General features: G+C 48.2%; 8 protein-coding genes across 8 annotated transcripts; 3 read left to right on the plus strand and 5 right to left on the minus strand.

The window, feature by feature from the left end:
- Window positions 1-1,099: 1,099 nt before the first annotated feature.
- BO83DRAFT_448517 (uncharacterized protein) lies at window positions 1,100-3,120 on the plus strand (the record flags this gene model as incomplete). The annotated part of the gene is made up of 9 exons (XM_025536685.1): window positions 1,100-1,244; window positions 1,327-1,390; window positions 1,436-1,490; window positions 1,598-1,993; window positions 2,115-2,254; window positions 2,502-2,520; window positions 2,550-2,746; window positions 2,819-2,920; window positions 3,075-3,120. The coding sequence occupies 9 exons, from the start codon at window positions 1,100-1,102 to the stop codon at window positions 3,118-3,120; spliced, it is 1,164 nt and encodes a 387-aa protein (XP_025386496.1).
- Window positions 3,121-4,026: 906 nt separating this feature from the next.
- BO83DRAFT_316593 (uncharacterized protein) lies at window positions 4,027-5,406 on the minus strand (the record flags this gene model as incomplete). Its single annotated transcript, XM_025527665.1, has 1 exon — window positions 4,027-5,406. The coding sequence occupies one exon, from the start codon at window positions 5,404-5,406 to the stop codon at window positions 4,027-4,029; it is 1,380 nt and encodes a 459-aa protein (XP_025386497.1).
- Window positions 5,407-11,355: 5,949 nt separating this feature from the next.
- On the plus strand, window positions 11,356-12,912 carry BO83DRAFT_448518 (pectinesterase; the record flags this gene model as incomplete). The annotated part of the gene is made up of 7 exons (XM_025536686.1): window positions 11,356-11,707; window positions 11,771-11,907; window positions 11,958-12,037; window positions 12,088-12,234; window positions 12,285-12,345; window positions 12,400-12,593; window positions 12,653-12,912. The coding sequence occupies exons 1-7, from the start codon at window positions 11,591-11,593 to the stop codon at window positions 12,910-12,912; spliced, it is 996 nt and encodes a 331-aa protein (XP_025386498.1). The 5' UTR covers window positions 11,356-11,590.
- Window positions 12,913-13,292: 380 nt separating this feature from the next.
- On the minus strand, window positions 13,293-14,285 carry BO83DRAFT_418577 (fumarylacetoacetate hydrolase family protein; the record flags this gene model as incomplete). The annotated part of the gene is made up of 3 exons (XM_025534823.1): window positions 13,293-13,591; window positions 13,634-14,045; window positions 14,130-14,285. The coding sequence occupies 3 exons, from the start codon at window positions 14,283-14,285 to the stop codon at window positions 13,293-13,295; spliced, it is 867 nt and encodes a 288-aa protein (XP_025386499.1).
- Window positions 14,286-14,664: 379 nt separating this feature from the next.
- On the minus strand, window positions 14,665-16,125 carry BO83DRAFT_438825 (2,4,5-trihydroxytoluene oxygenase). The gene is made up of 5 exons (XM_025536127.1): window positions 15,949-16,125; window positions 15,720-15,897; window positions 15,520-15,667; window positions 15,237-15,468; window positions 14,665-15,190 (listed from the first exon to the last, which is right to left on the minus strand). The coding sequence occupies exons 1-5, from the start codon at window positions 15,967-15,969 to the stop codon at window positions 14,711-14,713; spliced, it is 1,059 nt and encodes a 352-aa protein (XP_025386500.1). The 5' UTR covers window positions 15,970-16,125; the 3' UTR covers window positions 14,665-14,710.
- Window positions 16,126-16,423: 298 nt separating this feature from the next.
- On the minus strand, window positions 16,424-16,728 carry BO83DRAFT_438826 (uncharacterized protein; the record flags this gene model as incomplete). The annotated part of the gene is made up of 3 exons (XM_025536128.1): window positions 16,424-16,495; window positions 16,553-16,618; window positions 16,672-16,728. 3 exons carry the CDS (start codon window positions 16,726-16,728, stop codon window positions 16,460-16,462), a joined length of 159 nt encoding a protein of 52 aa, XP_025386501.1. The 3' UTR covers window positions 16,424-16,459.
- A 398-nt stretch (window positions 16,729-17,126) lies between these two features.
- BO83DRAFT_379899 (uncharacterized protein) lies at window positions 17,127-17,723 on the plus strand. The gene has a single exon (XM_025531610.1). It carries the CDS (start codon window positions 17,203-17,205, stop codon window positions 17,701-17,703), a length of 501 nt encoding a protein of 166 aa, XP_025386502.1. The 5' UTR covers window positions 17,127-17,202; the 3' UTR covers window positions 17,704-17,723.
- Window positions 17,724-17,963: 240 nt separating this feature from the next.
- BO83DRAFT_448523 (uncharacterized protein) lies at window positions 17,964-19,216 on the minus strand (the record flags this gene model as incomplete). The annotated part of the gene is made up of 5 exons (XM_025536687.1): window positions 17,964-18,014; window positions 18,065-18,571; window positions 18,624-18,818; window positions 18,875-18,985; window positions 19,040-19,216. 5 exons carry the CDS (start codon window positions 19,214-19,216, stop codon window positions 17,964-17,966), a joined length of 1,041 nt encoding a protein of 346 aa, XP_025386503.1.
- Between the last annotated feature and the right edge of the window lie 94 nt (window positions 19,217-19,310).

Genomic DNA, 19,310 nt, shown 5'->3' on the forward strand with positions numbered 1-19,310 from the left:
ATATTCTGCAATCACCAGACATTGCAGCAAGTAGTAATGGCCCCCATCAAGTGACGGTAAAACCGGGGAGATCTCCGAGAGCCCGGATATAGGGCACGGCATGCCTGATAGTCGATGAAGGCTCAGTCATTACTTGACTATCTTTTAAGGTGAGTATACTCTGTATGCCAATCTACTTTGTCATAAACTGTGATGGACATACCTAGTGGTCATCTTATGATGTTGATTATTGGAAGAAACGATTTGCTGTCAAACTACATATACTAAGTCCTGACCCGCCATTTCTTGCATTGAGGCATACATAATCCAAATAGTGCGATGGTGGGGAAGAATATAGATACGTGGGAGCGTCACACATAGAGTTGCGTGGTGTGGCTGGGATATGGTGAAGTAATTCAGCACGTCGTGTCATTTGTCTTCTAAGCAATGGAGTAAAAATAAGGATCTTCGCTCGGACTGCCTAACCGTCCATCCAGTAAATCCACCATGCCCTGCAGAGGCTGTACAATGTCCATGTACAGTGGTCTTCGGTTTCGAGGGCACCGCCCAAGTCCGGTACACGAAGGGAGGACAGGGATTCGTTCAATACGAGTCCTAAGAGCATGATACCAAGGTTGTAAAGGGCGCGGTTTCTTATGCCAAAGATTGCTGGCGGCCCGGCTGATGTTTGAGTGTTTGATGATGATTCGCTGTGCTAGGAATGGACCTCAATTTCTAGCTGTATGGCCGCGAGTTCCATTCGGTAGTTCTTCGTCTCCCATAGTCGCAGAATTTTCAGGCCTTTCTTGTATTCCTCAATGGCTGTGATTACAAGGGGGAAGGCTCTCAAGACTAGGCCGCCTATCTCAAATCCAGACATCCGTTGATGGCGTGAGTTGAATATGCTTAGCGAGCCTGTCAGAAGAATGAATTTGTTGCTGAAGTTTGACCACGTTATGCGGGGTCGATCAGGGAGGATAAGCAAACAACCTCGACCATTCTCGCACGTGTAGTAGCAAGGATCTTTAGATAAGCATGATTCCGCATGTCGTGAATCCCGCGCTCGAGCTCGCAATAAGTTTGGCAGAAGGACGGCAACATTCTTCTTTAGATCGCAAAAATGCAGACCCGGGCAAGCATATCAATGGTCGACTCCGACTTCTTTTCCTTCGCCGATTCACATATTCTCACGTCCACAACACTGCCCTACTCTGTGATTCCTGTTTTCAAGATACTATGGCGCATACAAGCCATGATTAAGTCAGGTATGATGTTTGGCTTGGGAAGCCACCACGAAGTATATTGGGACCTACACACTCATTGGCAAATGCTTTCCACAATGTTTAGTGACAGCTCGTCCCCTCGATATTAGCCCTGCATACCAACGTGAAGAGCCGCCGATCCGTCTTGAGTAGATTAGTTATGCAGTGAATCAACTATACGAGCTAACGCCCAGTTTAATGATTCTGCACGACCTGGAGACCGTCGTTGACAATCGTGATGGACCAGGGGTAAAGCTTGATACCCTCGGCATAACGAAGACCACGGGAGGCCATCAATGACCCTGAAAGAGCAGGCTGATACATATAAGACGATAATCACGACACATCCATCATAGACTGGATCCAACTACGAGGAACAGTTGGCAGCCGAACTAAGCCAGCGTCTAGGGGAGTGTATCTCCGGGCAAAATACTAGATCGTCGGCCACTGGTACAACAGAAGTGGCTCCCTCATTCTTCGAAGCTCTAAGATTGTACGCTGCCGAATATGAAGAACCAGCAAGTTCAGAGAAGCTTAGCCACATTCACATACTTTGCAAGGCTCAGGACTCCCCTGCACGAGATCTGGAGAGAGCAATCTTGCAGTGTGGAAAGAGGCCGAGACTCCTCAACGCACCCATGGCACAGTGCCATCTGAATTTTCTGCACATATCTCCCAATCCTTTCGTCATAGGGCACATTGATGAGATGCTTGACCACTTGAAGAAGGACAAAGATGTAGCAGGCAGAGTGGTAAATCTGCCCCTTCCTTGCTAAAATATTTGCCTTACAAAAATTGCGGATAGCAGCAATCTAACCAGCTCAATAACTTCAGGTGCCGAGGCTCACACTGTTTGATATATCCTATGTACAGGCTGATACATACGAAAATATCGTTTTTACTGGGCTCTCAGACGCATCATTAGCCGCGGCGCAGGCACAAGATGAAGAAGCACCACACTCAAATTCTTCTTCACTTGAACCGACGCCGAAAGATTCTGAGATAAACATCAGGTGAATAACACAACTTTTCTTCTCTCCAAATCTCTTATCTTATAGCTCTCTGCGTCTCAAGGCCCGAGCGACTTTACTTGGGCGGATAAAAAAAAAAAAAAAAAAAAAAAAACTATTCCCTGACTTTGCATAAGGGACTCTCCAGCTACATTGAGGTCGAGATTTAACGACTGCAGTTTTCCTCTTTCGGAACTATTATCGGCATGATATGATACTTCCAATGCTTGCCACTTACAATAGCGCCTAGCGCCGGGCTTCGGCTGAAGGTCTGATTGAATTGGGTCTGTTTATATAGATATTTGACGAGGACACAGACGAATTGCTATCAGGCGCGTCATATGATTTCTATGCTTCCCAACGAAACGCTATCGAGTTGGAGAATGAGACGCCTCCTCCGTCCTCCAGAAGTGGATCCCGTCAAAGAATTACGAGAATTATCTATGCCCGCGACGACGAAGCAGAGGCTACGTGCGTCAATATTAACGGAAGCAGGTATGCTTCAAACGTACCAGTATCACCATACATCCGGTATGAGTGCTAACAACAGCTGATTTTGTTCTCCAGATTCGATAGCGAGCTTATCCACGTCTTCATTGTGATCAGGGATCCTGTTAGACAGGCTCTTTCGCCTGTTCCTGAAGACAATGGGCTACATCTCCGACCACGGTACTAACAAGTCTGGAATGCGCGTTTGCAGCTATATGAAATCAATGACGGAACCTACCTACCTTGTTTCCCATGGCTACTATCAACATAGTGGATGGCAGGATACAGGGAGAGCTCTCTCGAAGAGCTCTAATATGACTTGTTATTTCAACAGAAATCAAATGAATTCTGATATTACGGTAGCCAAAGGAGGACAATGAATTAGAGAACAATGAATTAGAATGTGAAGGGTGTCTTATAGCCTGGTATCCCAGAATAGCTTGGGTTACCTCCTCTCCCAGGCCAGCACTTATATCAAAACGCCATTTCAGATCATAAGCATGACTCGTCGAAGTAGTCGAGGCCGTTGTCCCATTTAGAGTACTGATACGCCTCAGAGGCGAAACCCCATTATGCAGGTAATGACACTCAATTCAACCCATAGTTTTATTTCACATCTGCTAGTATCATTTTAGGGAATGTATTGAGCCCAGCAAGATAGTACCACTAGACACACGCTCAGGATCGTTCCCGCGCTAGCGCGCTTCGGGGTTTCCGGATGAAGTCGGGAATTGCGTCTGCCTTTTCCGATAGTCACCGAAGCCTTTGCCAACCTTAACTATACTAGCAAACAATTGTGCGTGCCTTGAATTGAAACCCCAACTCTGCAGATACCCCTCTCTGAGAATATCATTGCTCCATCCGGGCCCTTGAGATCCCCCACGCACGGCATTTGCGGAGACTAAACTGGTTTCGGTATGGATGAGCGGATTGTGGGGACGGAAAGCAAGGAGAACAATGTTGAGGGTTGAGATCTCGGGCGAAGATACTGCGTTGAGTTTGGCGGTGATGGCCTTGGACTTAACCTGCTGCTTGATGATGTATTGAAAAGAAATGAAGACGAGTTGGTTTGTTGTCTGAAGAGGATGCGGATGATAAGTCTACGGCTCTTCACGGGAACGAGACAAAACGACAAGGGACGAGCGAAATACGTAGAATATTGCCAGGAATTTTTGTTTAAGGATTGATAAAATTGAGTGAATTAGTCCTAAGCTAGCTATTTCACACACAGTGACTATACAAGATACAGGATAGATAGTCTATCGTACACGATGTCCGCGAAATGCTTACAAGAACCGACCCTCCTTGCTCAACCACTCCGCCATGTAGTTGTAAGCAGTGTAAAGAGTGTTACCATACTCCCCGGGGTACGTCTCACACGCAGTGCAAGTGACAATAGTGTGCTGAGCACCCTCGACGAAAGCAATCTCGGCATCCTTACTACCAGCAGCAAGGTGGAGCTTCTCAGCGTTCAGGTACTCGTAGTGGCCGGTGTTGCCCATAGTCAGCAAAGGCACGGTAACACCGCCGATGTTACCGAGCGGAGCAGTTTGACTAGAGTTCCAGACAATACCATCGAAACCATCCACCTTGTACTCGAAGTCGTCAGTGACGCGGATAGCCAGAGTGGAGAGGTAACGCTTGATGGTGGTCTTGAGGGCGCCTCCCTCGAAGTTGTCGGCGAAACTCTCGAAGTTAGCGGGCACACGAACGGAGGGAACAATCTGCGTGGTGATCGATCCGTTGCGGTGAAGAAGAGGCCAGGGGTGGGTGGTGTGGTGAATCCAGCGGGTGTCCTGGGCGAAGAACTTGTTGTTGAAGCCGACGTACATGGAGTCGACGATGTAGAAGGGCTCGTCGTCACTGAAGATACCGCTGCCGTTGTTGATAGCGGCCAGGCGGGACTCGGCGTGTTCCAGTATACGGTTGTTGCGAGCAACGACACCCTTTTCGAAGGCTTTCTTGAAGGACTGGGTGTAGTTGGCGCCGGACTCGGAGAAGCCGTTGGCGGTGTTGTAAAGGTTTAGTGACTGATCGATCTTGGCACCTGAGTGCTCGTCAACGATGGCGGGATTGAGACTCAGAAGAGACATGGTGGAGAGTCCGTAGTTGGCGTCAATGAGAAGAAGGCCGTCGGCGGCAGGCAGGTCGGCCATGGCGTCGGAGCAGGGGTAGATACGTTCGGGACCATTGCAGGCCTTGACACCGTTCTCGGCGATGTTTTGGTAGGCAGTCATCATGGCGCCGCCACCACTGTGGCCGAAGATGACAATTTTGTCGATCTCAGTCAGGTTGCGCAAGTAGCTCATGCCCTGGGCGACGTTGGTCATCATATCTTCGAAGTCAATGTCGTTCATATAGCCGCTCTTGCTGGCATCATTGTTTGCGCAGAAGGTAGTAAAACCGCGGCGGGGGAGCTCGTGGCAGGCTGAGAAGTTCAGGTAATCCTGCTCAGCGTGCATCACGTAGACACCGATACGGGACAGAGGGCTCGTGGTGTTGGGCCGGTAGAGGCCACCGACAACTCCGTCATCATCGAAGTCAATCATAACAGGTTCAGGAAGGCCATATGGATCGGCAACGGCAAAGTTGTAGGTGGCAGCGACTCCAGAAAGAGCGCTAAAGGCCATGAAGCCTGCGAAGGCTGCGGTCTTGGAAGAAAGCATGGTGACCGGCTGAATTGGAGGAATGAGAGGAATGATGTCCAGGATATAGGTGGTGGACGGAATTTATATAGTTCTCCATGAAGCAGACAAGACATGATCATGTCGGCTAGAATAGCTCCTCATGTTTGAAGTAGAGAGGGTGGGACTGGATGACGAGTGCTGCAGTAGATCGCTTCTCTGTTAAGCAGCCGTTGAGGTCATGGTAAGGACAGCCAGTAACGATTGAAGTTAAGATGGGTCCTGCATTGTGCAGAGGACTGGTCGTACGATGGGACGGCACAGAAGAGTCCGTCAATACTAAGTCAAGGCAGAAGCGAAAGCTAGCAGAGGTTAGGTACGTCTATTTGTTGACGTTCAACACTGTTCCTGTTCTAAGGAATGCGATATCGGTCGGCCGGCAACTGCAGAGGCGTTCTGCAGCAGGAGTGGTCCTAATTCGCCCGACGGTCCGAGCTACTGCAGCAGTAGGATAAGCTGCAGAAAACCTGTCAGGCACGTTCTCGGCATGTTCTCAAGGTCTGGGGATGTTTCCATGAATTGTGGTTCGACCTGGTCGTATCTCCGAGGGCCTCCGCGTTTGGCAACTCCCGCCGAACGATCGTCACAACCCTAAGTTACAACATCTGGATCCATGCCCACTTATCAGGCATCTAAGTTTACAATTTGGATGTTCGGGAAGCAAAAACATAGTTCCTGACATTATCTTTGAATCAGTATATCTAGTATCCACTGATCGTCGGGTACCGTCCTTATCAATTCAATCACCTGAAACGGCCATGAAAAGTTCCCGCAATTTGAACACCGCTCACTGACCAATTCCTCTCCCATTGGCTGTTTGCAAGCCAGCATAATACGCTTATTCCGTAGACAGCATGAATCGCTACGTCGATACCGTAGTTAGCGTGGTTACTAGCAAAGATGTTGCCCGTCTGTGCCATCCTACATGTAGTGGGCATCGTATGCTTGGTTCGCACGGGAATGTAGCTTCCACTTATGATGGCGGAATCTAGACCTATTCTAGTATGATTCATACGGCATACAACCTGCTCACTCGTATGTCTATATATATATCTCCAGGTAGCTGCATATCTAATTTTTCGGGTGGATATGTTCCATGATTCCATGAACTAGCTTTTTCGAGACACGACGGATAGAGGTACAGACACAATCGAAATCTGATATATCTAGCAGTTTTTTCGGAAAAGGCTTACGTTTCTTCTGTTGCTTTTTCTCATGCGAACGTACGGGTTGCAATTTATCTTCATGTCGAGGATGGATTCCTGTATGCTTCTCTTCGGAAGATGTCTGAGTTGTACTGTTCCCACAAGAACTTCCTAATGACCTTCAACCGCTGTATGGACTCTGTTTCTCGTATCATTGTGGTAAGCGGTCATGATGAACATTCGGTACCTGATATTCCTGGGAGTACATATGTGACAGGTGCAAGGCAGTCAAAAGAATCGAGCGAAAAGTGATATCATTATGGAACATATTTTTGCGTCTATTATTCAGATAAATGTGTTCCATCGTTTTGTGTTGGCTCTTCAGCGCCTTTAGTGCATCCTTGTAATGCCTAAGGTAGAAGGTACTAAGAGGCGACCACAGGAGACATAGACCCAGGGCAGCGACGCTGGGAAAATGCAGAAGGAACAAGCATGTTGGGAGCCGGGTAAGGGACGAAGAATGGAGAGGATGGTAACTCGCAGACAGCCAGGCGGCTGTGACACTCTCTTATATCTCTACTGTTGTATGACTACGCTTTTGCTTTTGTCATTTAGTTGTGTTAGCTACGACGACGACCTTCCTGCGCCGTGGAGTGCGTTGCTTTGTGAGTATTGCAGAATGGTTGGGCTTAATGGTGTTCCGGGCCATATTCTTGCTTCAAGAGGTAAAGCACCTGCATAGGTAGGATTTAAATAGCGGGGTTGATTGGTAAAAGTATACGAGTTGAATCGAATTAAATTGAAATGGATTGCAGTTGGCCGAGCCGGGCGCGAGGTATAATAGTGCTCTCTTCTACTAGGACATATTTTACGGTGATGAGTTGATGTGTTGATTCGACTCACTGTGCCCATAGCTGTGGTTGATTGCAAAGTATTACCACAAGTCCCTGTCTCATTAGTAGATAGGTTCAACTACTGGCTTATGAGAATGCCTTGACCGTGCACTTTATAAGATTCGTATCGGAAACGCGTTACAGCGAATCTTCAAGAGTCAATACATCACGTTCAAGCCCACAAACTTACCCGAAACTCATGGCGCAACTAGAAACCTCACTCATCAGTACGAAAAGCACTGCAGACACCATCAATGGATAGGCTTGCAACGGCAAAGGACAAATTCGCCGATATTTGATGTCAAGGTCGAGTAGCCCATGGCCTTATGTCCCCCAGTCAGGCTTATTCTAACTAACTTCCCTAAACATCGTGCTCATGTGAGTTTCGATGCATCATGACACTGACCAGATATGGTGGCCGCCCTTCCTGGGAAGGAAGTACCTCCAAGATAGTAGATATAAATACTAATCTCCCTCTACTCCACTCAACCAATCGCTGCAGAATTCTTTCTGGGATGCGATGCGTAGGAGTCAAATATTTCGTTTCCCCTTCCGGTCCTGTACTGGGGTATCCCTTCATCAGTGATCGATTTCGGTTCTCCCCGCATTCCCCGGGGATTACGTATTGCTTCTCAAGGCTTATCTCCAGGATCGAGCGTAGTCTGTTGATGAAAACACAAAAGACAGTGTTTAGTAGTGGCTTTCCGATGATACTCGAATGGTAGCACGGACCCCATCTTATGTCAATATGCACCAAATCAGCTCATAGTATGGCAAAACATGAAAGACATAACTGGCATGAGCCATTAATCGAAGCATAAGAACAACATGATAAGCTTGTCCACACGCAATTTCCACTCCTACTCAACACTCATTTCTATCATTATATCGTCCGTATGAACGAGAAGTAGGTTCATAAGACGAGTGCACTATAATATATAGCATGTTAGTGTCTGGGACCCAAATACTTTAAAGTATGCATCACGCTCCTTTCAAGAAACCCAGGCAGGAGCTGCAGGATTTCTGGAGGATGATTGGAAGCATGGCAATGCGAGCGATTAACATCCTCGGCATGTAGTTGACTTGCTTTAAACGACTAGAAGATGCACACCAGATTCATGACCAAAGTGAATGAGCTACCCATTATCTTTGGATTCACCAACGGCCTTACTCAAGGGATGGTCGACGAACCAACGTATTTGTGTCTATTTTTGCCTTGATTCAAGAATTTAGGTCGGATACAAGGCATGTCATGGTGTCGGCCCAAGCCACTCGCCATTTTGAGATGCATCTGCTCCGCAACGGCAGTGTCCACAATCGCGTGTCCTATCAAGTCCCTGGCACGGCCCAACACAAGTGGGTGGAGGATGGCCTCAAGTACGTGATTAAGTGAAGCACAGCCCACGGCATAGCTATTGGTCCTCTGAATCTCCCTGTGGGTCATAGTACACCATAACGAGAAATCAGGATATTATCAACCGACGGCATCCAGGCAAATACTGCAAGTCATGACACTTGATATAACACGGACGAGCGGGTCGGGGTAATGGCCAACATCTGACAAGCTGACATGAAGGCATTTGGGAGATGAAGAGTCTGAGGAACCGGAATTCTCACCAGGAAAGGCTGTATCAGGAAAAAAAATCCATCAGCCATCCACTCCCACGATTATCCTTGTCGACAGCAACGTTAACACTCTGTCGGCACTCACATGAAATAACGTGTCGTTCAATACGGTAATAGTGCCTAGGTCATGTCATAAGTGGCAGCAGAAATATCAATTAATGTTCGAGGAAAGTCGATAATAGAATCTTACGAACAGAAGTTCATCCACAAAAAGGTGGGTTATCGGGAGTCTGGCATTTTATTTTCGAGCCCTTGGCCAGCTTCACCTGCTCAAGGAAGGCGAAAGCTACGGTGGGCAAGAAATACCGTACTAATCAAGCGAGGCATGGTGGAAAGTTCGATTGAGGGAAGGTTTTGGGGTTCTAGAAGGACTTGATATCAGCTATAAAGCATTGACAATATTATGGGCGAAAATTATGTTCAAAAAGGTATATACCTCGCGTTCTATACTGAAGTATCTTTCCTCGCCATGTGAAGTGATGGAACGTACAGAGCAGCCCATTTGTGTTCGAACAATATACCTTTGTTGCAGAAAAATTGGGCCCCATTCATCCATTTCAGCAGTAATGCACAAAGGCACCAACTTAGACTGTGGGCGGGAAAATGCAGGGGTTGTGATCTTTCTGCACTCGAATCAAAGAACTCTGCCGTATTGTAGTAATTAGGCTTGTTTTTTTCAAGCCATGTATCTTCATCATTTCAGAGCCCCGATTTGACGGTCTACAAACACCCTTGGTCAGATGCTGCTCGCAACTCAATCCCTATTTGGATTTTGGAACGACATCTTCACTCAAGTTCGTCTGCGCTGCAGCATCAAGTCCACTGCTTTTTCTCGGGCACTTGTCAGATACCCCTGAACTCCAATGCTTGTTAATATACTCAAAAGGTACTAAGTAGCTCCTTACGATATGGTAAGCCTCGGCAAATTTTGTGGTGGCTTATCAGCAAATTGAGCTAATGCGTCCTTCACTGCGCTTACTCGTCACGCAATATATATTATGTCGGCAATCGTAATACCGATATCGGTATTGCCAAGAGGGGAAGGTTGTGAAATACGGTCCAGCAACCACTCTACCAATTTACACAATTTATATCTTCTGTGGTTTAAAGATTTTTCCTGCTGGAAAGTGAGGCTTGAAGCAACTGCTGGCTTACCTGACAGGATGCTCACAAGCCCGGGATCGAGGTCCCGACAGCGACACCACACCGATCAAACGGATCAGTGAGCGCTGCATAATCAACATGAATTTCCACCTCCAAATTAACTTCTTCTAGGCTCAAGCCTCTTCTAAACCACTGCACCGTTATGGGCACCCAACGAATACGAAGGAACAGACTCCACCCAGTCTACCGGATTATCGCCGAAGAGTGCTGCAGTAGCTTGGCGTGACACGCAATCAGAGCAAGCTTCATAAATGCTTCCGAACTCCGACGGTCATCCTTATTTGATATATTCCATACCGTATATTCAGTTCTGCTAAGGTTCGACCACGAAGCTTGGTTCGCCGGGAAGCATGTACGGCAGAGTTCTTCCGAGAAGGGGGTGTTTCGTGATTTTAAGATCCCACCAATAACCACACCGACGCGGGTGGATGGCGAAAAGAGGGGAACCATTCGCGACTCAAGAGGGGAAATAGAAGAGGATGCGGTCATCCGAACGGAAAGCTTCCAAAGGATTGGCGACCCTCTTTCCGTAACGGGCTACCAAGAAAGACCGTGCGGTTTCATCCACTCCTTCCGTCCATTGAGTGTCAATACAGGAGATAACGATGTGCGAATGTCAGCTGCAGTTGCTTAGTTCGGCCAATCAACGGGAGCAAATTGGCCGCTCTCTACCGTGTAAAATTCAGGCCATCATGTGGTCGAATTTTTGCACGCACAGAACGGAGACGGTTGAGCGCAACTGCAATTACGTACAGTATAGGGGTTTTGGTCCGTCGCGCACCCCACAGGGCCCAAACAATGGAACGCGATTCTGGGATCCGGCAGCCCAGGGATTCAGGAATGGGAATGGGACTGCCAAGAAGCCCCTGTCTCAGAGCTTGGAGCTTGGCGAAATTCAGCGTTCATTTGTTCCTGCCAAGCCGCGAAATCATCTAGGCTGATAATGATGTTTTGATATAGGTCCAGGGTCTTCTGTCATTCGATCATATCTATTGCCCATAAATTAAGAATTTCCAGCGTCAAGGCAATTGGTGGAAGACCCGGTTCCACTAGCCCTAAGAAGCTTCTTTGAACGCCTCCACTTTGTCAACGGCCGGCCCAATTGCCTCACTCCTCCTAGTTTTCCTCAGATATGGTTGTTCAAGCTGTGACAGAACCCCGCCGGCGTCTCCACACGGAGGTCCTGAACCATATGAGGCAAATACTGACCGATAACAAGAGCTCATGATGAGTGGATGGCATGCGGTTCCTATAAGAACGAGGTCTCGCAGCGTTCTCTGGTTCCTCCATCAGCAGCAAAGTTAAAATCGCCGATCAGTCGATCTTTAAACAGCAATCATGGTTAAGTCAATTCTTGCATCCGTTCTCTTTGCAGCGACCGCGCTGGCCGCGAGCCGCATGACGGCTCCTTCCGGTGCGATTGTCGTTGCCAAGTCCGGAGGTGACTACGACACGGTAAGCCTCTCGATTGTCGATCGCATGTTGCAGATGTGTGGCTGATAGTGTTTGCTTGGACAGATCAGCGCTGCTGTTGATGCTCTGAGCACTACTTCGACCGAGACCCAGACCATCTTCATTGAGGAGGGATCCTACGACGAGCAGGTGTACATTCCTGCTCTCAGTGGAAAGCTGATTGTCTACGGTCAAACTGAGGAGTACGTTATCCGTTGTGTATAGAAAGCCAAGGATACTAATGAGGGTTTAGCACCACTACCTACACTAGCAACCTGGTCAACATCACCCATGCCATCGCGTTGGCCGATGTCGACGATGACGATGAGACTGGTCAGTTCACCAGACGGGAAGATGTCCATAATTTCGCTGACAATACGCAGCAACCCTTCGTAACTACGCTGAGGGCTCGGCCATCTACAACCTTAACATTGCCAACACCTGCGGTCAGGCCTGCCACCAGGCTCTCGCCGTGAGCGCCTATGCCAGCGAGCAGGGATACTACGCCTGCCAGTTCACCGGATACCAGGGTAGGACCAAATCCAGATATGCCAACCAACCCTGCTAATTCCGACAACAGACACCCTTCTGGCCCAGACCGGCTACCAGGTTTACGCCGGAACCTACATCGAGGGTGCCGTGTATGTCTCCCATCATACCTCCAAAAGGGGAAACCCAGCTAACATAATCACCAGTGACTTCATCTTCGGACAGCACGCCCGCGCCTGGTTCCACGAGTGCGACATCCGCGTCCTCGAGGGCCCCAGCTCCGCCTCCATCACCGCCAACGGCCGCTCCTCCGAGTCGGACGACTCTTACTACGTGATCCACAAGTCCACCGTCGCTGCTGCTGATGGCAACGATGTTTCGTCCGGCACCTACTACCTCGGTATGCCACTAGCCTGTATTCGCTCAAAAAGCTACCAGCTTACTAACCAAATATAATAGGCCGCCCCTGGTCCCAGTACGCTCGCGTTTGCTTCCAGAAGACCTCCATGACCGATGTGATCAACCACCTCGGCTGGACTGAGTGGTCGACCTCCACCCCCAACACCGAGAACGTCACCTTCGTTGAATACGGCAACACCGGTACTGGCGCTAAGGGTCCCCGTGCTAGCTTCTCTTCTGAGCTGACTGAGCCCATCACTATCTCTTGGCTTCTCGGATCTGACTGGGAGGATTGGGTTGATACTAGCTACATTAACTAAACTTATGTTAAGGTTATTAGCTGGTTTGAGAAGGGTCGTATATAGTGTTGTGGATCTGTATATATGTAATATGGAGTATATAGCTAATTGTGGTTAGTTAATCACTGCTCAATTCATTTCGAAGCAACTTTTGATTGGTGGAGTTTTGTGCCGTGATTGGGGAAGGGACTAGAAGGCAGCTGGAGTAATGTGGACTATCACAAATAACGTTAGCGTGCGTATTCGCAATGAGCTAGCTAGCCACCACTCCTAGTTTGGAGTAGCACCACATAACTCTGCATTCTGCCACACACACTATCTTGCTCTTCATGAATCGTGTACTAGTATTCACTCTCCATTTATTCCACTTCCCACCGGCCTAATAACATCTTGTGATGAGCCTACTCATATCTAACCTTATTTACCAGCGTCCCAACACCCCCAATCCTAACCCGAATATCATCCCCATCGCGCAACACCACCCTCGGCTCTTTAAAGAACCCAATTCCCGCCGGCGTCCCAGTAAGAATAATAGTCCCGGCCTCCAACGTCGTACCTTGTGACAGGTACGCGATCGTCTTCTTCACCGAGAAAATCATATTCTCCGTGTGTCCATCCTGACATACTACACCGTTATGAATAGCCTGGACAGACAGAGTCTGGGGATCCGCGATCGCAGAGGTCGAGACCAGAACAGGCCCTAATCACAGATAAATATATCATTAGCCACCCATCACAATACCCAACCACAACCTATGGAAGAAATAACTTAGGGGATGAATACCAATCGGACAACTCCCATCCAACCCCTTTGAGAACCCCCATTGCGAAGTAACAAACTGCAACCCCCGCGCAGAGACATCATTCGACGCCGTATACCCCAGGACGTAATCTAGTGCCTCTGATTCAGGGATATCGCGACCCGTCTTTCCGATGACGAAACACAGCTCCGCTTCGTAGTCGCTTGTTCCATCCTGGGCGCATTTCGGGACGTTGATTGTGGCCGGGTACGGGCCGTTTAGGGCTGTTCGGGGCTTCGAGAAGATGGTTGGTGCGGTGGGGAGGGAGAGGTTCGCTTCTTTGGCGTGGTCGGTGTAGTTGAGGCCTAGGCAGCGGATGTAGGTGCATGTTGAGGGGGGAAGGGGGGAGAGGAGCTAGTTTGGTGGTGTTAGATCATGTTCGTATGGGAAGGGGAAGGGGTGACGTGCCTGTTTAACGTGCATTATCTGGCTGGTTACGCGGCCATTGAAGATGTCGCCGTTGATTAGGTAGGCTGCGATGTCGATGCCATTGACGCTGTCTTCGCCGATATCGCGGGTGGGGTCGACGAGTTGGCCGAGGTGGGTTTGGCTGTCTTCCACGGCGATGAAGCGGATGAGGTGTGTCCAGGACATGATTGAGGTTTTACTTTGAGGTGCTGGGTGTACAGATTGTTGGTCGAGTATACTGGATGTATATCTTGGTTGATTCTTGTGGTTTTGTATGAGGGGTTGGTCCCACATTGTAGCTTTGCGGGGCTGCTTGAGATGTGGGATCTTTTCCGCATTGCCGAAAAAGCGGCTGACAGTGAGATACTCCGTCAGAAGATGACTTGATGGAATGCGATCACCAATTATAATGGTTTATGAAATGTGGGGTAAGATCTGGTGCTGATCATTGCTGCGATAAGAGCTGGGAGAGGGGGGGAATAGGCTGACCCAAGTATTTGCATCCATTATAATGCCAGGTATAGAAAGCGACTAGCGAAGTCGTCATTAGAAACAAGACTTGCGTGGAGTATAAGCTATGGCACATTACGAAGAGCTAAATTGTCATACAATCATTTCAAAAACGTAGGCGGCACATCGGGTCCCCAAACTGCTAACGACTCATCTCCAGCGGGACCGTACCCAATTGGAGTCTCGTCAGTCACCAAGTCTCCGTCTGCATAATGCTCGACCATATTACCAGTGGTGTCCCACCAGTAGTCGAAGATCTGCGAACCGAGGATATGCCGTCCCACTCCCCACACCGACTTGTAACCCTTCCCGGCCAGCCAGTAGTGTCCTAATTGCTGGGTATCGAAGTCGTGAACTTCGAAGGAGCAGTGGTGCACATGAGAGGTCTCGTTCGTGCTCATGAAAAAGGAGTGGTGGTCAACGGGATCGCTTCCCCGATCGATGTGGGCAAAGACTGCTACGTTCACTTTCTGGCCGTCCTTTTCCACGTAGAGGAAGTCACTCGGGACGAGGTTGAAGTTCCGGGTGTAGAAGTCGAGCATTGTCGGGAAATTCTGTACGCAGTATCCAAAGTGACCAAGCTATTTTCTGTTAGACGATGGATTTGCTAGTTGGGATGCCTCATACCTTGTGCACGGGTGCCGGTCCGACATTGAATCGGTGAAATTTACGCAGACGGGGTTTGTCTGCCTCGTAATTGACAACCAACCTTTCTGGATACTCTCCTACCTCCCGTGGTGTCTGTCCATGGATCAGGTTGACAAGGTATCCTTCCGGATCAGTGAAGCTGACCAAGTGACCACCGCCGGGATGGTCGACCAGTTCTTTGATTCCACTGGCGTTCGGAAGTTGCAGTGCCCTGCTTAATTTAGCATACTGAAATAAGATAGCAGACACGGGGATTGCTTACTTCTCCAAATCTTGATACGACTCGACCTCAAAAGTAGCCCCCAGGAACTGTTTGGGCCCTTTCCTGGCATAGTAAACATAAGGGTCCGGTCCATAGCCGCGATACCAGATCTGGTCGTCTGTTTGCTTGACAATCTGCATGCCGAAGTCTGGGTGAATTAGCAAGCGTGCTGCTAAGTCCGAACTCATTCATTCACAAACCCTTCAGGAAAACAGTAATCTGATCCAGATCCGGATGCTGGTACCGCATATGCGACAGCTTCACCAGACGGATCTGAGCGTCGGTGTTGATACCAACTCGCTCTCTCCAGGAAGCGATGGATTCGAATTCTGATCCCTTAGTTGTTATGTCTGGAACAGATGCGCCATGGCACACGATCTGTATGTAGTATTAGTGTGGCATACTAGAAGAAGAGGATCGGAGCCTTACTGGTTCTCCAGCGCTGCCCATCCTGACTATTACTATGTGTTTTGCACCTGTAAACAATGCTAATCTCGCCTAAGCGTAGGATTCAATGTTCAAGAGCTCAGGTCTAGGCAGAAAGAGGTTCCAGTCTATTGAAAAGGCGGAACTGCGGTGAGGCCCCCCTTCCTCGTGTGGGGTCACAGCGGGGGTGGGGCTGAAATGTGGAGCTAAGGGGGGGGGGGGGGGGATGGCTCGGATTTATGCATGTCGGCTCAGATCAGCGCGATGGTCACGTATTAATTCTTCAGACTATTGGGCAGAAGACAGGAATTGAACTTTTAGATGACTCAAGGTGTCATTTTGCTAACGAACGGCACGACTCTTACCCGCAAATACGGGGTCGGAACTAGATACAAGAAACATAAATGCCGAACATTCTGGAATCAACCAAACATAGCTCGATTAGCTATGGCCGATACTTTCCGACAAATGCTCACACGACCTTTAATCTCATGCTAGGTATTACAAGGGTGAATCATTTGCACACACCCTGTGCCTGGCTAGGGGTTTGCTATACAATGATAATTAGTCTTCAGCCGAGCCTGCTCGAGATACGGATGTCACATACCACACACAAGTTCGATTCACAAACACCCATACTTCCATCTTGCTTGCAAGGAGCACCAGCAGGGAGCTGTAATTTCTGTTAGCACCGCATATTCGTGGAGCCAAACGGGATTTGCGGACCTTGCCGGCAAAGGCAGTGCCAATGAGAGTGATGATAGTGATCGCAGAGAATCGCATTTTGAAAGTGGCCTCTTGAATATTTTGAGTCTTGTTCAACCAAGTAATTCTCGTGTATTTGTTTGTCACATATCAGGGACGTTGCGTCCAATTTATATCTATGATTTTCCGTCTTCTGGTAACTGATACTGATCGATATCCCGGGATGGCCTCCCTATACCGAATTGAAGCAGAAACAGCCATGTATGATCGACATCGTGGATTTACGCAAGTTCTGCCTTGTGGGTCACATATCAATAACCATACACACCTTTCAGCATCTCCTGGGAGTATGTCTCAGGCGATATGCTTATACCGGCTATTCTTAGCCGGGAAGAGACATGCATTTCTTGGTCGTTCTTGGCAGTACCAGACCCATCCTCAGTGAGCTTGGGCCAATAATCCAATATAAATTCCCGAATGAATGGAATAAGCATACTGCACTAACCATCCAAATCCTTTTCTAACTTCCTCACAATTGAACCACCTTTCACAATGACATCCACAACCACCACCTCGGCAGCAGCAACATCAACCACCTGCGGCGGCTCCGGCCAATACGAACTCCCCGTCAAAGACGCAGCATGTGGCGTGCCAAACATCAAAGACTACCAATTACTCCTCGATAACTGTGCGAAGCCCGCCGGTTCCCAATCATACTATCATGATTGTGCTCTGTGGAGTTATGCCATAGATCAATCTGTTAAAGACCTCACCGACTGTCTTTATAAGGCTGGGGTAGCGTGGGAGGATGTTTGGTGCACAGGAAACACCAATGCGACAGCAACAGTCACCTCGTATCCAACCGCAACGGCTACGGATACATCAGGTACAAAGAGTGAAGGGGCGAGTAAGACAGGAAGTTCGACTTCTTCTGCTGCTTCTGAGACAGAATCAGAGAGAAATGCGGCATATTCTTGCCGCAGTCAGGTTTCTACCAAGCTTGCATTGGGTATATTGGGGCTTGTTGTGACGGGTGTTATGGGTTGGAGTTAAGGGGAATTGTCTGGCTAGTTTGCGATGTTAAATTGTTCTGTAGTGAATTTTTTAAATTGTACTTATATCAAGATCTTCTTATTCTGTGATTCCTTTTCTCACTCAGATAAATTATATGCCTGCAGTCAGAGCTTTACTAAAGCTAGAGAACTTCAGAAGTGACTAAATGCACCTGCACTACTACTCTTTGGACATCATGGAAGTATTCAACCCAGCTGTTATAAAAATTGAGCATTGATGTTGATATATTTATCTTTGAACTATAATGGAGACAAAACGCGAACTGGGAACAGAAACTCTAATATCCTTGACTGAAACCAGTGTTAGCTCACAATCCCATGAGGCACTTTTCATAACTCACATTGTTTCGCCCGAATTCAATGCCAAGCCTGATCTCCAACTTGTAGCTCCGGGTGACATTGCATGTTTCAAATGTAGGTGTCAGGCAATGTGGTAGACGATGCCTACTCCATACCGCATCGTCTAGAGTCATGACCATCCCAGACGCTGCCATTGCACTTAAAAATGGTTGTCCCAAGTTTGTTATCGTCTGTATAATCCACGAGCGGGTAGCGCTTTGCATCATCCCATGTGCCCTGATATCTGTTGTTTCAATAAGCATGGATTGGAAGTCCCGTAGAGATACATCGGGTTTCTCGTCATTAATGTTGGTGACATTTACACTCAGTGCTATTGGGTGTCCTAGCAGAACAAACGGTCCGTTCACCAGTTCGGCTTGGATCTCATACGTTAGTGGTGGAGATAGTAGCTCCGCTGCCTTCGTATTGCATTTCACAGTCTTTCGGACTACTACACTCTGTGATGGCTTCGGAATAGCAGACACCGGATGGAAGGATATTTGGCGGGTCTATTCGATGCTGTTAGCACAGGCTATAGCTGCCCAAGGTGGTATACTCAACGGATCTGTGGGTTCTGTACATGAGCCCATTCTGCGTGATGATAGCTTCCAGAGAATATCTGATCTCCTCAGGAGTGTTGAAATTTCCACTGGACGGCGGAAGCTTTCGTAGGAGATGGTGTAGTTGACGGTTTGCTGATCGCTTGTGAACGGCATCTCTAGTACTACCCTTGTAGCATTCGGAGACATGAGGAAACTACAAGAGATTAAATTTTGTGTTCATCAAATGTGTGCGCAGATGCTAAAACATACCATAATGGAAAATGGAAACGAGTGTTTCCCGGGGGGAATCGTAACGCCTCCCGAAGTAAACCATCCGGCACAGTTGACGGGCGGGAAAATTTGTTCATTCCGTTGGAAGAGCTTTTTCGGTAGGGTTAGTCTACTTGTATTCAGAGCTGTAGTGGCAGCACATGCCTTGTGTGTTTCATTCAGCTTCCCTGAGTCTAGCCTCGATGTTGCCTGACCAGATAGACTGATTGCTATCGTGGCGATGTCCAGTTCGGTATCACTGCGAAGGACGACATGACCGGACACCTGGTCCTCATTTGTGTAATAGGGCACCTTTTCGTCGAGTTGGATTTCAACTTCCATATTTGCGGGATATCCAAACAACCGTGTCACTCTTGACAGCATGAAGCTATGGTGATGTGAGGGTTGAGCTTGATACAGCATGCACATGCTCAAT

Source organism: Aspergillus eucalypticola, assembly GCF_003184535.1.
Source record: "Aspergillus eucalypticola CBS 122712 chromosome Unknown BO83scaffold_18, whole genome shotgun sequence".
NCBI classification, from domain to species: domain Eukaryota; kingdom Fungi; phylum Ascomycota; class Eurotiomycetes; order Eurotiales; family Aspergillaceae; genus Aspergillus; species Aspergillus eucalypticola.